At 38.5% G+C, this 18385-nt stretch overlaps 1 protein-coding gene across 7 annotated transcripts in view; it reads right to left on the bottom strand.

The window, feature by feature from the left end:
- LOC144659543 (uncharacterized) overlaps positions 1-18385 on the bottom strand; it is a 43168-nt gene that overhangs the window by 15402 nt on the left and 9381 nt on the right. For 2 of the 7 annotated variants that reach the window (XM_078520002.1, XM_078520003.1), the window contains exons 1-8: positions 10555-10743; positions 8792-8897; positions 7041-7098; positions 4673-5025; positions 3743-3872; positions 2826-2972; positions 2412-2539; positions 1845-1910 (exon numbers count right to left, since the gene is read on the bottom strand). In XM_078520002.1, coding sequence (XP_078376128.1) covers positions 1845-1910; positions 2412-2539; positions 2826-2972; positions 3743-3872; positions 4673-5025; positions 7041-7098; positions 8792-8897; positions 10555-10736 — 1170 coding nt within the window. In that variant the 5' untranslated portion in view covers positions 10737-10743. Of the gene's footprint in view, positions 1-1844; positions 1911-2411; positions 2540-2825; positions 2973-3742; positions 3873-4672; positions 5026-7040; positions 7099-8791; positions 8898-8973; positions 9448-10554; positions 10744-18385 lie in introns of those variants that run through there. The other 5 variants (XM_078520006.1, XM_078520007.1, XM_078520008.1 and 2 more) reach the window with 4 other exon arrangements.

Raw genomic sequence — 18385 nt, 5'->3', positions numbered from 1 at the left:
TTAGCAAGGCGTTCGACTTCGAAGTACGTACGTGTGTTTTTCGTCAAGTCGAAGAACTTCACTTTTATTGCCTATAAAACCGAATAATTCTTTGATTCAAGTTAAACAATTTAATTACAGCACATCGCAGGCAGGTATAGAAAGACGGCCCGTAAAAAAAAATAAAAAAAAAAAAAAAAAAAAAAAAAAAAAAAAAAAAAAAAAAAAAAAAAAAAAAAAATAAATATTATAACGGCAACCCACCACAAAAAAGAAAGAAGATAGGCGAGCCAAAATAAAAAAAGAAAAAAAACCAATCTAAGATGTACGGCTCTGCTTCTTCAATTTCGGTATAGAAACTATTTTTTGCCTTAAAACGTGAGGCTGTACAATTTTTAATGGCAAAAAACCTTGCCATAAATCACTTAACGTGGGAAGCCCTTACTGCCGTTTAAATGTGAACTGCAAACTGCAAACGCGACCGCAAGACCGTGGTCACGTGACATCCTCAGGTTTGCGGTTTGCGGTTTTCTCATAAAAAAACCTGATGCTAAATGTCTCTAACAATAAATGTTTGCTCATACACGATACATATACAATGAATGAATGAATAAATAAATAAATGAATGAATGAATGAATGAATGACGTGTCATGACCTAACGTGGTGGTGAGGTGTGTTATGATGTGACGTAACTCAACGCAACGAAATACAACGAAAAAAGTCAGTATCTGGTTCAATAAAACTTTTACTTTTCTTATGGCTGTTTAGTATATATTTTATCCTACTTTTTATTGCTTTTTCACATTTTGTAAAGCGCCTTAGAACTTTTGGGAAGGAACAGTTCGGCGGATAACCAGAACTGGATATATGATTTCCTGTGTTCTGATTGGCTCTTCACCACCCCCCCTCCAGTGACGCTGAGCACCGTCCCTCTCCCCTCCCCCCCCCCCCCTCTCCCTCCCCACTCGCTCTCACCTCGCACACATCCAACCCCCCCATTCCTCATCACCCCCCGCACTCCAATCTCCCATCTCCTCCCCTTCCTCCCCCCAAACTCTCTCCACCCTTTCTCCTACCCCCCCTCTCCCCCCCACTCCTCCTCCGCTCCTCGCCTCTCTTCCCCCCCACCTCCACCAGCACAATCCCCCCCATCTCCACCTTCTCCCTTCTCAACCTCGACACCTTAGATGAAGCCAAGCCTACCTCTCCCAACTCTCACCCTCATCTTCCACACAAATTTCATCTCCATCTACAAAAGCGCACTCACAACCCCCAATCTCCCCCACACTCCCACACACCCACACACACCCATTTAACATATGGTGGGGACCCTCCCAAACAACATCGACCCCCCTGCACCTCCCACAAAAAAGCGCGGGCGGCTCCCCCGGGTCCCCCGCCCCCGCGCCTGGGCTCGGTGCCGGGGCTGTGCGGGACGCGGCACGGCGGCGGCGCGCGCCTGGGGCTCCCTCGGCCCTTTCTCCCGCCTCTCTTTTCTTGTTGTGTGCGCCTTGTGGGGGCCGGCCGCTCGGGTGTGTGCGCGGCGGCTTCCCTGGTGCGTCCCAGTTCCGTTCCGGTTCCGCGCACTGAGGAATAAATTTATTTTATTATTATTATTATTATTATTATTATTATTATTATTATTATTATTATTATTATTATTAATATTGATTCTGCAGCTGTAGCACGGTGAAATTCAAGTATATTTTGTAAAAGATAACAAAGGTATATTTTGTTTCAAACCAGCTCACTTGGCACGTGGCAAAATAGCTGATTGTCAGTTCTCGCCCGAGACAGTTTCATTCGCAGACAAAATGGAGTAATAACAAGAGTTTAGATTGGCCAGTTAACATGAAAACTTACCTTTACATCATAATGACATCCAAAATAAAACCCCTTGTCCGGGATACTATGAGCGTCACTATTAGCCTTTAGAATGCGTGTGGGAGGACGAAACAAAGTATTAAGTTAATGTATATAGATGCAAATGATTGAAAGTTCTACTCTTAATGTAATACATTTAACGCAGTGATGGTGAAAGTGGTGGCCTAATGGTTAGCGCGCTCGACCCCGAGTAGAACGGCCCGGGTTCGAGGCCTGGCCGGGGCGCTGCGTTGTGTTCTTGGGTAAGACACCTTACCCTCACAGTGCCTCTCTCCACCCAGGTGTATAAATGGATACCGGCGAATTTACTACTGGGGGGGGGGGGGGGGGAGGGGGTAACTCTGCGATGGACTAGAATTCCATCCAGGGGGGAGTAACAATACTCCTAGTCGCTTAATGCTACGGAAACCGAGATAGGCTCCGGCTGTATGGGCCACTTGGCTCGGACACAGACTTTACCTTTTTACCTTTTACTCTGATGTGGGAGTTAACTAGTAAGGTTTATATATACTTTTTAGAACATGTTTATTTTTATTTTGTCCATACCGGGGGTTCAGGATATATGTATTCCGTGTTATGACGTTGACCAAATTCGTAACAAGCTTGATTCGGCTTATCGCCAGACAACACGACATCGAGGATTAAAAGACCGTACTCCAGGTTGTCGTGCAGGTCTACGGGGAAATATGAAAAATATATCATGACATGACGTGAAATGACGTGAAACATGGCTTTGTCATGAGGTGACATGACATGACATAGTGTAGTGCGATCGTGTTCTATCAGCGGATGGAAAACAATGAGAGAACCAATCAGATTCGCGGATTTTCAGTAGAACACGACGGAGTCTCTACTTATATCGGTTAGAACACGTTCAAACGCTAAATAACGTAACGTAACGTAAAGTAACGCTGAACCAACATCTCGCAACATGACCTTTGAAAAAGTCGTAATACATACCGTGGGGAAAATCCCAGGACAGCGTTGTCGAAAGGCTGGGTCTTTCATACTCGACCGGGGTCACGGTGAAGTTCAGGCGAACATTGAACACTGGACACGGGAAAAATAAGCTGTAGTTGGAAGAGTGTGTTGATCTGTCACAAGAACCTGTTGAGAATTACAAAGACAACAATAAATGATGTATGGCGAAATTAAATTTTATATTGTAGGATAGGATGGAAGAGTTATGACACAAGTTGGGGGGGGGGGGCAGACTTGTTCTGTTGAATGAACTCACAGTCATAGTTAACTGCTATCTTGATTATCAAGATTGCATTATTATCTTCGAGCTCATGGAAGACAAAAAAATGGTAACTTGATAATTAACAACTGTTCACCGAAGTGGAGGTGGTTATCGCGGCTCGGTAAATATCCACCACTAGCCACCTCCACTTCGGTGAATAGACTTGAATAGTTAGGCTATTTAATTCCCCTGAAAGAGGTAGAAATGATAAACGGTGGTATTTAATCCGGTAAAATTGAGCGAAAAAAATGTATAATTGTGTTAAAAAAAGAAATAGAGCGTCATTGCTTGTGATCGATCATCACTCAGATCGATCATAGAACTACAGCCAAATGCATCCCGTAGAATTTTGTATTTATGCTTTGTAATGTTGCGTTATGTTATGTTATCTTCCTCGGCAGTTGTTCTAGAGGGCAGAAGCAAAATCTATTTCCGGGAGAGTGGGTACTTTTCATTAAGAATTTAGTTAAATTCAACCAAGCGATCGCAAGTCAAAGGTTCGTTGAAAGAAATGGCTATGCACATGCACGTGTATCACTAGGCTCGCGGGCTCATTTCCCAAACAGCGGCTGGTAAGCGAGCCTTGTAAACCACTAGATTACATGATGTATTTTAAGCTGGTTTAGCAACTCACTGTTTGTTGTATACAGAGGACTTGATGATGAGAAGTTTGAAGTGCCCTGCAGTGTGACCACTGCTAGCCGGAACGAGAAGTTCGTCTTGGTGACAAACTCTTCAGGGATGGTGAAAGTGGTATTTGTCGTCTGCAAGATGAAAGTTGACAATATGTGACCAAATTTTTAATCAACGTGCTCTAAATTAAAATATGTGCCGCGCGCGGTGAAAACAAGTACAATGGACTAACCCTACATTAGCTTCAAAAGGTATTAAGAGTAAAAAACTAGTCGTAGACAAGCTCGGGGTATATTACTGTACAGGTATCTTTTCTGCAATGAACTACGTACCATTCAAACCAGTAGCAGCAAAAACAATAATTCTGGTTCTTCTTTTACGGGACGCAATTTCTTTTACGAGACACACTGGTTTTTCAAACTTTAGCTAAATTTGGTTCTAGGAGTGACACAAAGGCATTCTATATAAGTTTCCTCGTAGTGAAGAAATACCGCTGTTTTTTCTCGTTCCTATCCAAAAATCCTCTCTAACAATCCTTTTTCTTGTTCTCTGATAAACAACCCATGATCATGATGACTTCAAAAGTTGAATTACAGTGCGACGCACCTTGCCGTGGCCTCCCAAGCAACCTTTTTTTTACAAGTGTGCTCTCGTAGTATTATTAGTTGGTTGATAAACACGCATCCTTGCAAAGTTGATAACGATAAAATAAATACTTGTTACATCGTATTCATCAACAAAACGCAGTGAAAACTTAAAATATTACAAGATGACACTTGTAATTAAAAAAGTTTGTTGGGTGGCCACGGAAAAGGCGCATCGCACTGTAACTTTAACTTTTCCTTAGACTTTCATTGGGATAGGACGGATAGCGATAAAGTTTTAATTTCAGTGAATGAAAACAGATAAGCCATACAGATAACCAGCTTACCGCGTGATATTTCTGTATATGTGGCAGCATAATGAATGGGTCACTGATGTTCTCATGGCGGGTGACTTCCAGAACGTAGAAAAAAGATGGGGCATTGTAGTTGGTTTCATTGCAGTTAGAAGCATTGTAGTTGGTTTCATTGTAGTTAGAAGCATTGTACTTGGTTTCATTGCAGTTAGACGCATTGAAATTGGTTTCACTGCAGTTAGAAGCATTGAAGTTGGTTTCATTGAAGCTAGAAGAATTGTAGTTGGTTTCATTGTAGCTACTCCAGCCCAGGGTGAAGGTGAAGTATGAAGACGACAGCAAGATGGGTGCATCTGGCGTTGGCGGCAATGTAGTGATGTTGTTTGCTATAAAAAGGTAAAAAACGTAGCTCTAAACTTTTACTGCAGTTATCAATCACATGCAACCTTCGAAGCAATAAGTTCACTGACACGAAAACGTTGAGTTCTGGTGGATGCTATATAGGTATGTGCGGCCGGCTGTGAAGGGTTTGGTTTTCAAGCAGTTTAGTCTGGGATAGGATATAGAAATCAGAGAGTTTTGGTCTAGAAAAGGGTAGCATTTGCCAGGAAACTGATCGGTGGTATGACGATTTATGTCCAGAATAGGAATAGAAACTCAGAAGAGAAAGAGGCTTTCCTAAACGTAAATAAAATCATTGCGGTATCGTTGTTGACAGATGGTTTTCCATTAAAACACTAATAGTGATACAGTTCTAAAAAAATTCAAGTCTGGGATAGCGTAGGGATTTTCGGTGTCTGACTTGTCTAGTATAGAGTTGCAAAATCAGCTGAACATGGTTTGTTATCTCTAGAGTAAGGGTTTCAAATTCCAAGCGGCACACCCCACCCAAAAATATACAAGGTGCCCCCGGGGGTGGATGTCAATCATCTCTGCCTCTTTGCCGAAAACGCAAAAATTTACTCAGTCGTCCCCAAACTCAGTCAAGAATATACTGAATATATATTGAACATTCTGTGTTAACATTCGTCCTAGCTGTCCGGATGGAGAAGTTCGATGAGTCGGCCTTGAAGAATTCTCAGAAATCTTGTTCTATTTGTAACGGCATTTTTTCTGATGAGTAGACATTCGCATGCATGAATCACCACGCACAAAGTTTTGTTACTTATTTTATTTTTGGAAAGCAAAAGTTAAACTTAGATTGCGAGAGATGACTAAAATTCAGTAAAAAGTCAAATTTCCGTTTACATTTTTTTGCGCTGAAGGCCGCGTGTGATTGATAACCGCAGTAAAATATATTGAGACTGCATGGCAAACAATATTTAAACTTGCAAAATTTTGTAATTATTTTATTTCTGGAAAACAAAAGTTAAACTTAGATTGTGAGAGATGCTTACTGAACATCCAATAAAACCCAAATTTCCGTCTAGTGATTGATAACCACAGAAAAATATATTGAGATTGACAAACAATATCAAAACTAAAAAAAACAAAAAAAAAAAAAATAATACAAAATTTTGTACTTATTTTATTTCTGGAAAACCAAAGTTAAACTTAGATTGTGAGGGATGATTAACAACCATTTAAAACTCAAATTTCCGTTTAGTGATTAATAACCGCAGTAAAAAATATTCAGACTGACAAATAATATCTAATTAAGATCTCCGCAAACAATGAACTTGAACTGTTGCGGAAGCATCATTTTGTTCCTAAAATGTTTCCTTGTCTGCGAAAAACACGCAACTTTTGCTGCGGAAGCAAAATGTTTCCCAAAAAGTTCAGAAACAAATTCTGCTCATTTTCACTAATACTAGAGAAAGTTGGGAGAACTGGAAGTACTTATTTGATTCGAACTCGGCTCGAAATGCGTCGTGTTTGCTTCAAGCGGCCTTTTCAAACACGCGTTATTTTTTTCTTATATAAGTTAACAGAGCTTCCTTGCCTTAGCGATTAAATTGTACTCGCCGGCCAACGGGCAAATGGGTACATAGTTTTTGAAGTCAAAGCGCAGCAGATCATGTTTTTTTACTCTAACATCTCCGCTTACTGATCATACAATTTTTTTTCTTTCAAATAAAGTTGCGAAGAAATACAGCTTTGTTCAAATTGTCGCCTGCTCCTAGAAAAATGTCAGTAAAAGTGGCGGTTTAAGAAGTGATTACATGCTGGCATTCAGTCCATTAGTCTAAAGAGAACATTTCAACAAGTTCGTCAAAAACTTCAGTAGCACATTTTAGACATTTCACCTCGGACTCAATATATGTGGCAATATAAGCGCGTACTATCAGTGATCAAACCTTCAGTGGGTGTACCGCCTTCTTAGTTCTCCTTCTTCATTAGTAATAAGGATTTTCCCGATCAGACTACAGCCTTTTAGAAAAACATTTTAGTACACACTAACCTGGAGACGCATTTACTAACTGGAGACAAGTATGATTACAAAGCTGATTATCTGGGATCTGAAAAATAATAAAAAATAAAATAAACAGTGGATGACAAGAAGCTGCCTATTTCTCACCTGCAATGAGCATTAGCACAAATTAAGTAACATACGCAGGCACAGTGTTTTGCGGTAAAAACTACGTTAGGCAAGTTAAAAATAAATGTTTCTCGCCCGGATTTCTATAAAAAAAAGAGCAGGCGGGCGCTGTTTTGGTTATTTGTTATTTCCTCCATCGTCAAATTCTCCAGAAGCGAACTTGCAAAATAAATCCTGACTTCTCCAGTACGGACCAAGCGTGCCGAGGCTTTAAAATTTTGGCCTGAGTTCGTATTAAAACGCAGACAAAAGCCATGTCTTACAGAATTTTCTTTGTACTTAATTGAGGAGTAACGCCTGTTGGTTTTTGTTCGTTCTAACTTTACCAAAAACAAATATTAAAAAAGAGAAGCGGTCCCAAAAATTGAAGCGGGCGGGAACGAGAAACATTTTTTTTTTTACTTGGCCTTATGCGTATAAACAAGTCTTCAGTGTAGGCTACCGAAAAGGAGCTTTTGAATTTGAGCTTTCTCGTTTTTATACAATGTACACAAGTACAAGCGCAGTAACGTCAAGTATCGCCTTAAGTACAAGCTTAAGTGCAAATAGAAGGGAATGTTTCTTTTCCTTTCCTTGCGTTTTTGCTTGCGTTTCCTTGGTTAACAGACTTCACATTGTTTACGATGCTTTTGTTCACCGAGTTAAAACTAAAAGGCTTTTTGAAAGATTGTAAACTGATCTTTCTTTGTGTTTGCGCGGCGTTGCATCTCTTCAAAGGTAATTTTGTTTACGTTATTAATTTATGTAATTTTACATAACTATGGCACTTATGGACAGACGTAATTTAGGAAAAAATACGTAATTTCTCCAACGTTGCGATGGCGAATGTATCTAGACTAAAGGAAATTTTGAAATCTTAGATACGGTGTACACTTCATTACATGTTGTATCCAGTTTTATAGCTTTTAGACGGTAAATATTTTATTTTCGTGTAAAATATGTCAAATGTTTCCACTGAATTCTTGTCATGGTCATTATAGACATAATGACAATTTAAATATATTTAATGTCATTTCTTAATGCGTTCAAAAATGTTCGGGGCGTTCGTAATGCCATAGATAAGCTCCTCTGCAACACATTAAAAAAATTAAAAGTTTAGTCATTGTTTTTGTATGAATTGTTGAATATGTATATTACTTGGGATTTCGACCGTGAAACTACAACTTTTTATCCACTTAATGTAGTCTTTCTTAGTTCAGTATCGCCAAAAAGCTTCCAAAAACTTGCTACATGTAACAGTTTCTATGGAAATCAATAATCGCCTATAATTTAGTTTTGTATTGTTTTACAAGACCTGCAACGACAGAACTCTTCGAAGCCAAGCGTGATTGTGCTAATTTACATTGTAGTGTGCACGGTTGTAATATCGTAATATCATTAATGACTTGAAATGTTCACCACGTTAGAATCACGGCAGGAAGATTACGTAAGATTGGCTTCTCTTTGCCGGCTTTTTAAAGAGTTTTAAGAGAGTGAAATGACAGATGTTTAAATTCTTAACGATTTTAGAGTCCTTGAAATGTTCAGATGCCGAGATTTCAATGCATTTGCTCGTTCAGGCATCGTTAACATAAACATACAACTATTAATTCACTTTGGCAACAGTCACATACCTTAGAAACACAGCTCTCGTAGCATTTCGTTGATTTCTCACAAGATCCACATCTAAAACCGGCGACGAACAGTAAAATTAAGCAGATCACGACTTCCATAACTTTCCTGTTTGAGAAAACAATGCAGAAATGATAAGGAAATAATGTCGTGAACATTTAAAAGCGCCTTTTATATTATTTACCTCAGTGAAGTATGTGTTAGTGACCTAATCTTAACCATGCATATTACAGCTAAAAGCTTTTAGTTGTGTGCGGAATCCACAAGGGTTTACCTCTTCAATAGAATGGCTGATACTTTCCGGACATGTTTTGAAGCACTGAAAGTTTCACTTGACTGAGGAAGTGGCGAATAATTCGCGCATCGATAATTAAAACTGATCAGTATTTATCCTGAATAAATAATTGCTGAATCTGCTTCAACTAAACTGATAATTAGCTGTCGTTCCCAGCGAATTACAGAGGCGAATGGGTGTCCATTTCCTCGTGACAAGAAATATGCACAGTCCTGTCGATAGCCGATAAGTTGGCAAAGCGAGCGAGTCACGAACATAAGGCGAACTGAAAATTTTAGCTCGCGGCCAGGTTCTGTTTCATTGATTATCAGGAATTTTCTGGCTTTATAATCTACCGCTAATGGAAACAATTCCCCTTGCCTCCACCCCCAGAAAAAAAAAACTGAGAAAACCCTAAGGCATAAAGTGCAGCCAATCGGAAAGAGAAGTTCGCTTAAAAGGCGGGACGATTCGTGTACCCATTGGTGATAGTTTACGGCCAAACTACCCGAAACTTTTTTAATATCATGAACAGTTTTTCCGTTTTATCCTCAGTTCTTTAATTAGCATTACTGACTTTTCCAAAGACTTTCACTATACCTAATATAACAGTACTGATATTGCTCGTTCACGCAGCACAATTTCAATACATTGTCATGAAAACATTGTCATCGGCAAGGGATATTAATACGGAGTTTAGCGAGCCACGGCGACGACAACGGCGGCCGTTAATGAAAAAGAACGTCGCCATCAAATGGATCTGGTTGTGCACGTGCAATAAACATCTTGATGCATTTCTCTGCCGTCCTCGCGCTGCAAGATGGCAATACGCAATACGCAAGACTTGTTTTATCTTGAGAACGTGCTGCGCGCACGACTTTAACATGTCTGTTTTACATATTCAGCTATAAGATTGACTAAATTTGACTTTCAAGAATACCTTTTTTACATATTCAGCTATTAGGTTGTCTAAATCGTTCAAAGGTTAAGCAGAATATTCAAATTCTTCCGGCTTTTAATTGACGATCTTTCTTCGTTCCCAGATCCTGTCGCATTAAGAGAAATCAGCTGGCAGTAGGTGCTAAAGAGAATGTAGTATTTAAACTGATCTTTTTTAAACTGAATTAAAGGATTAATTCTCGCTCAACATCAACTCTCAGATTTATCTTGTCATGTAGTACAAGGCTCTCTAAATATTTGACTCTGTCTAAAAGTCATAAAACAGACGGCGGGTACTTTGTGGTGATTTAATTTGTGCTAAGGGCAGCAGCGACAAATTCTTCAACCCAAGACAAATCTGAAAAGATTTATATAGATTAGAAAGACCCCCGTTGTTTTCGACTGGGTATTACTTTTCCTTCAAACTATGCCGACTTATGTAAAAGAAATCAACGATTTGTTCTACTGAAGACTCAACTGTTCCATTATAGCTTCTCGGGCACCGTATTTCACACAGCGAGACTATGGCAGTTCAGTACAAGTCGCACAAACCTGTCTGCACCTAACACAGATAACTGCAATTCTGCGGGTTCCAAACTCTTCAAAGTCGGCAGAACATTTGGTACTGTATTTCTGTAAGCTTGACCAGGGATTTTCCGCGTTTTTGAAATATGATACGAAACACTTTCAGGAAATTTTGAACAAATACACAAACTATATATTGTGATTGACATATGTGATACGTCACAATTCAAACCCACGCACTCAATGGATTTCAATTTCAATCTGGATAAGAAAGATACCTTCCTTTTCATAAAACTGACTGAGCTCTTTTGGACAAGATGATGTAAACTGTCTAGACCGAGTCTGAGAACAAGTTCTGTCCTGCTTTCAAGATTTTTAAGGCTAAAAGAGGTTTTTTCAGTATTAAATAGCTATTGCGGAAACGACATTGAATAGATTTGATGTGTAATTACAAAATCACTGTTATGACTTAAACAGGCACTTGTCAAACTAGTGGCCACTTTTAGTATCGTGGCAGCCGGACACTGCAACCTAGCAACCGTTTTTTTTTTTCTGTTTAGAACTGCTCCAGTTTAGCATCTCGTCAGCCGCCACTGATAATAAAATTAGAGAGAAAGCCCTAGAGCTTAAAATTTACAGAGGTAAACATGTAAACATGTTAGGAGCATTTCATAAATCAAACAAATAAGGCGTTTTTCTCTGCTTCATTGAACGCATTTGAATTTTTATATAAGGCGCGTGCCTGATTCCACGCGTCCAGCGAAACTTACGATGTTTCCATTCTTTACTAAACGATATCCTGCATGAAACATGCGATATGAAGCATATACTGACTAGAGGGTACAATCGGTGAGGTAAAAGACTACAGTTTGTTGAACTCTATGTAGCCGGTCGAAGGAAACCTTTAAGTTTCTCATCTTTCGATGCAAATAAAATGTTTCTATTGTGTTCTTGTATAAACAGTATCTATTCTGAAATTTAGCTGGAGCGTATTAACATCATCGATTTGTTGACTGACGTCTTCCAAAATTAAAAGCATATAATTAATTTTGGTAGGGGTAGAGCGTTGGTATAAGTGACGGGGTTAACTGACGTACATTTAGCCCACAACAGTTCAAAATTTAATAAATCATGCGGAACTGCAGTAGACAAGAAAAAAAAACACAAATTGATGAGTGGTTTGTTTTGTTCTTAGAATATATCGGTCCTCCTTTTGAACTAATCGCTACTGATTATTCAATTTAGACTTCTAACATTAAAAGCTTGCTCATAAGCTGAGCTGTTTAAGTCTTTAATTAAAAATCGAGCTTTGCTAAAAATTCGTCGTTCTTATCATTCTTTAAAAGGATATCAGTTATTTATAATAATAAATTACTTATCTACTTAGATTTTATATTTAGGGCCATGCAATCTTTGATAAATATTAATTTTCTTTTCCCCACTTTAATCGCACATATTGTGCACGAAAAGCAGCAACTACATTTCCTTTATATTTTCACAGTGTGAGTCCAATTTTTTAAGCATAAATATTTGTGGTATATCCATATCTCTTTAAGTTTATTAAAGGAAAATAAAGAACTTGGGACAACATAAGAGGCCCGCTTACGTAAATTTTGTTGACGCTGTTATAGCTGGAAATAACTATGACAGTATTACTAACATTTCAAAAATAACTTGCAAGAAAACACATGGACTAACCTTGGCTTTCGGTTACTAATGCACTAATGCAGCGAAATACGTGCGTGGTACGTGAATGACATTGACGCTTATAGCCGGAGGTAGCAGCAATGACATTAGGTTTTACAAATTGCTTGCAAGGAAAATTCTCGGCTAACCTTGAGCGAATTTTGGCTGCTGACAGATGACAAATGATTCTCCCTTTCCACTTTTTTGCATGGTACTGTCCTACCATCAGGGCAAGGCTTTATTTAGTGGATCATGCATGATGCAGCTTTTCATCACATCCAGAACAATCGGCTCTTTCTTTTTGACTATCGTTCACTACAAATGATTTTCGCTTGTATTTGCATTACAATAATCTTTGGAAATTTTATTCCAGTCGGTAGCAAGTTTTTTTTTTCATTTTCCTTTCATACCACTTCAATAATCGTACTCTGTTTTACTATGCCTTTTTTCTCTCGAAAATTTTCTTTTTTGCCTTTCTCCCTTTAATTTCATGTTGCAATTGGATACAAGTCCTGAAAATTTGGCGGTTAGCAAAAAAAAAACATTGAATTGCATTCAATTATGCAGTTTACTCGACAATCGAATGACTTTCAACAGCGTCATAGGCCTGCAATGCGTGCAGAAGGTTTCACAGCGGTCTTACGCAAAAATCTAACTTATAAAAAAAAAAAAAAAAAAAAAAAAAAAAAAAAAAAAAAAAAAAAAAAAAAAAAAAAAAAAAATTAATAAAAAAAAAAAAAAAGAGAGCTGGTGGGGTCGTGTACTTAAATTAGTTAATTAACCGGCGCAACTTCCGGTTTGCGCCACCTCGGACTTTCTAATAGTTTGAAAAAGTGCAAGACTTTTGTAAGAAAACGTTATAAAAAGGGCAATGGTAAACCAAATTACGAGCCGGTAAACTAGGTGGATAACAATTATTAAATGTTCTGTGCGCTCTCCTCGCTGTCTTGACTTTTAAGAGGAAGATGTAAAAAACTTGAAACGCTTATAAGCAGAAGTTTTTGCGCGAACTGCGCGTGCTCAGTGCGTTTGACCGCTGTGTGGTTAGTCCTCTGCACGCATTGCACGCCTATAATGTTGAATAGTAAAATTAAATTATCAAAAGTTTCTTCTTAGTTGCCGATTTGATTTAATTCTTCAACTGTAAAGCTGCCATTAAAGCTATGAACAGTGACCTTTTTTATTTGATGCGATTCTCAGTTAAAAGCCACTAAGTAATTAATTGTTAGTTAGTTAGTTAGATAGTAAGTTAGAGCAGTTTTCAATTGAGTGTCGTAAAACCAAAACCAAAGTAATTACTCTGGCCAATCACAAAGGACACAGACAATCCAGTGAACCAATCAAAAGTCGAAGCAAATACATGTAGCCGACACGAAGCGCGGGAAAACGTGCGCGAGCTAGTCACGATTGGTTTTGGTTTTAGTTCTGATTAGCTGAGAAAGTGGCGCGAAATTTTTAAGCCAATCAGTAAGCATAGTAATGCAAAACCAAAGCAAACGCAATTTACTTTCGACACTCAAGTGAAAACCGCTCTAGTTAGTTAGTTAGATAGTAAGTTAGTAAGTAAGTCAGTAAAAAAACTTAAACTTTATTTTACTATGAGGGTAACACTCGGTGGAAGGGGTCTTGTTGGAAATCATGACAAAAGGAGAAGGGGTGAAAATAGGGCTTTCCACAAGTTGCTCGGCAACTTTTTGGCAACTTTTCATGTTTCGAGCAACTTTTTCCCCTTCGAGCAACTTTTTCCCTCTCGAGCAACTTGTTGCATTTTGGCAATTTCCATACCGAAGATCTCCGAGATACCCGGTGTTGTTCAAAGGCAATACGAACGTTTCCGAGGATTTCGAAGTATGCCGAGATTTTTGAGGAACATCTGAAGACGTTTCACTTTCGGCTATTCTGCATTATACATTACAAACTCGTCTTCAATATGACGTCATCGATCTTCCGATTTTCCTCAATTATGGAAATCCTTGTTATTTAACAAATGTTCCCCTTAATATGTTATAAACATACTTCTTTTGCTGTAAAATTGCATAAAACTGCTTAGAAATCTTACCCTCAAAGGGAAATGCATAATTTAGAAATTCTCTTGATTAGAAGCAGCGTTTTGGTTTTTTTGGAGCAACTTTCGAGACTTTTTTTCGAACTTTTTTGGATTTTTGGAGCAACTTTTGAGCAACTTTTTGAGAAATTACGGGCAACTTTTTGAGAAATCTCGAGCAACTTGTGGAAAGCCCTAGGTGAAAAGGGTATACAAAGATACAATTTTGTCTCTCAAGCTCTCGCGACTTTGTTGCAGACAGTTGTTTATGTTACTTACCGAGAACCTTCTTTGTTTTAACCATTTTACAGGGCTTTTCAAACAAAAATACTCTTTATCAATATAACTAATATTATAATATTACAATTATAATCATATACTTGCCGCTTTAACGATTTTCGTTCGGTCTCAGTGATGGAGCGAGAAAAAACACGTCTCGTCGACTTCAGTTCTCATTTTGTGATTTTTGGATTGTACGTGCAGTTTATGTTAGGAAAATTGCGTGGATTTGTAAATATATTTCAGGGATGTCAGATGTGCAGTCTGTTGTATGTTGATATTTGCTAAATATCCGTTTGAAAAGGCTTTTATTCAGTAGAAGAGCCCTTGACCTTTTTTTTTTAAAGAAGAATGAGTCAGTTTGATTACTCAGTTACACTTATTAATTGACATTTAAACAGTCACGCCATTTTTGAAGCTTGTTCTCTACCTATGTATGTTTCCAACGCTAGATTCCAGGGTTTTTTTGGCCTTTTTATGTTTGCGGCGAAGTCGATCGTGGCGAGCGAACGAAAAATAGAACTTCTTTTATCCAGGATATACGGCTCCAAAACGCAAATGTAAAAACTTTGGGATATTTAATAGGAATTATACAAATTCTTCTCAAGTGCGGGTAAAATAAATTAAGTTAGGTTTCAGTTGGCCATTACTACGTTTTGAGTTTTGTACACTATCTCAATCTGATCAAATTCACTTTATATTAATTTTCTCTCCAAGTTTAATTATTTTTTGTTTTTCTTGCTTTCTCTTCTCTAACAGTTTGACAATTTTAGTGACATATGAATCGGTAGTAGGAGCTTCTGACATTGTTTGCTCTTTTAGTTTACTTCTTGTTCTATTCAGATGCCCATGATAAATTTACATAAAATAATCATGCAAAACAAAAAAGTAACATAAATAGTTTCAAGAAAATGACAACCACTACAGGATTTTGAGCGACGAAATTATATATCTGAAGTTCTGACTTTGAAGTGGATTATGTTCTTAAATAGCCATGGTTCGTCTTCGTCGCCGTTTGTGTCACTGGCTCGTCTGGATTTCACTTCTAAATATAAATCGCCCATGATTACGTAGTCGATGACGTATTCTGCGAGGTAATTAACTGACCGACCTGACGGGCTGACAACTTTCTACAGTCATGCACGTGACCTGGCTTCGTGAGATCAATGAAATAAAAATGATGTAAAATCTGAATTACGTGCGGAGAATTGCAAAAAGGTTTACTTTGAACTGTCATAGGATGAAAGCTAGAGTTCGACAGATGTTTGTAGCATTTTGTTGTGGTAACTTTCAGAAAGGCTTGACTTCCGCAATTTTGAGGACCCTTTAAGTGCTGGTGCCAGTCAAAAAATTAAAACTCCAGTCAACTGGCATCTTTTTGATGTGATTTCATGTAATGCCGTTGATAATCAACCGATCACTGCATGTGAAATCTATCTTTTAAGCCTTTCATTGTTTTAACTTCAGCAGCTATTTCCGCGGTGGTAGTCAAATATGTCAAAAGTTCAACACTACATTCAAACATTTCATCTTTCAAGAAAGGACACGAAACCCCCTATCTAAAAAAATAAACCTCATATTCTTATATCTTTTAAAAATTTGAATATAAGTCAAGTTAGGCTTTGATCCGGAAATCGAGGTTATTTTACCAGATGTCTTCATTTATAACTTCATTTGAAGCTTAACCGTAGTATCGTGAGCAGGTTCATCTTAGCGCTGTAATTAATTTACGATCCGCTTAATACTGTTAATTTATGTCATGTAGACTTAAAGTTTTTTTGGACCCTTTTCTATTTCACTGCGTTTATAGAGAGTTGAAGCCATGTTTTAGTTATGGCGTCCTCGGAGAACTGATGTTCGCTAGTGTAAACTTATTTTTGTCCAAGGGGCGAAAACCATTAAAAACCAAAAAAAAAAAAAACTTCTCTCCAAATGGAAAAACTCCGACTCAAATAAGTGAACGACAATAATATTGGTTATACATGCTAAAAAGAAACTGCATCAGTGCCGTTCTCTGGCTTTATATCCTCGCTTGGCTTGCATTAGAGACAGGGTTGACAGAAACGTTTTAGTGTAAAGAATACCTCAGTGAATCATGGATAGCTGTCAAAACTTACCGCCTTGTATAGAAAATGTTTTCAGACCAAGTCAGCCCTGATCACTATTTCGGCCGATTCCAGTATTAAAAAGAATCTCAGTTTTCTATCGCGATCTGAAATTCGTTCGTACGTGCAGTCTGACTGCATTTTATTTTCTAGCTGTAAACAGAAACACAACATGTAAATACATGAAAAATATATCTATTATGCCGAGCTTTGCTAAATATCCGGTGCTCGACATTTTAATGTTTGCGGATAACTCTGTGGTCGGAGTTTTAAGAGCCGGCATGCGTGCCACGAGTGGGGTCTCTTAATATATCGACATACCGTAGAATTCCGGTTATAAGCCCTGGGCTTATACAACTTAGTAAGGGGTTTTAACTGGGCTTATAAGCGGAGGGGCTTATATCCGGGAGGGCCTATAAGCGGAATGAAAAAAACGTTTCGAAAAGAGCCACGGGCGTGTTGTTCGAAACAAGTTTTTAAGTTTAAAACGCATAATAAAGCAAAATTTAGCCTTGTTCGGTACTGTCATCCGGCAGAGGGGGGCTTATATCCGGGGGGGGGGGGCTTATAATCGGATGTATTTTTTTGTTTCCAGGTAGATGAGCCTATAACCGGGAGGGCTTATAAGTGGGGGGGGGGGGGGGCTTATAACCGGAATTTTACGGTATATCGTCAAGTGTATATATATATATCGCGATCCACATATAGCTCTGCTTACGAGACAGACGATGTAAGCCTCACCGCACCCAAATCCGCAATTAGCCAATCAGAAGCCTTGTCTACTGTCCTGATTTCCTGCGCTATCAAATCACCGGATTAGTGATCTAATTTGGCTACAGTCAGTACTAAATACCTAATCATATCTTATTGGTACTCTTTTACGGCTGGCTCGTTTGGTCTTGCCAAACCACCAAAAGATGCGATTAGGTACAAGGATAGTCTGTGTACAACCGTCCCGCTCCGCTAAAAAAAAATCGCGATTTTTTTTAGCGGAGCGGGACGGCTGTACACAGGCTAGTACAAGGATTGCTGTCTCAAAATCGCAATTATTAATATATAGTACTATTTGTGTCAAAGTACAGAAAAATGTAGCGGAACATCCTTAAACTTTGGTAGGTTATCAGTCAAGTGCATGTACATAAAACAACTTGAACAGAGAAACATGGCCTGACAATGCTGACTTGGCATTTCAGTTTAATTGCGGTGCCCAATGTAGTTGAATTATTCGATTAACTTATAAATAAACTTCAGCTGCTAAAAATTTAACTCGGTTAATCGCCCTGCTCGAGCACATTTTTTCGCTGCGTCATAACGGCAGTCGCATGATTTTCCGTAAGCGGGAGCGTCGTTTAATGGAAATGACGCTTTAAGGAAACGTCGTTATCAAAAGTAATGTTTACTGAGGAAGTATATGAGTGACAGGAAACTACGTACATCTGTTTTCTATTTTTTCTCATTCCAAATACTTTTTACACAATATTTTCTTCATATGACGGCTCCGCAGCTCAGACCGATTTTTTTTTATAGGATTCTGGGAATGAAGGGCTGAAAACGATCGCTTGTCCTCAGTACAAATTTCGAGATATTATTTGTTATTATAACATAGCTAGCAGAGGCGCGCAATCAAATTCAGTATACGTGAACGTGCAAAAAATCAAATAATGCACAATGATGTGAACAATCGCTTCGCCAGATTTTTTTTGGCGCGGGCTTTCTTTATTAGATGTCCATTTCCACCGGCAAT

Source organism: Oculina patagonica, chromosome 7, assembly GCF_052425735.1.
Source record: "Oculina patagonica isolate OP01 chromosome 7, crgOcupat, whole genome shotgun sequence".
In the NCBI taxonomy this organism is placed as follows: domain Eukaryota; kingdom Metazoa; phylum Cnidaria; class Anthozoa; order Scleractinia; family Oculinidae; genus Oculina; species Oculina patagonica.
This window is presented reverse-complemented; position numbering and strand designations above follow the sequence as displayed.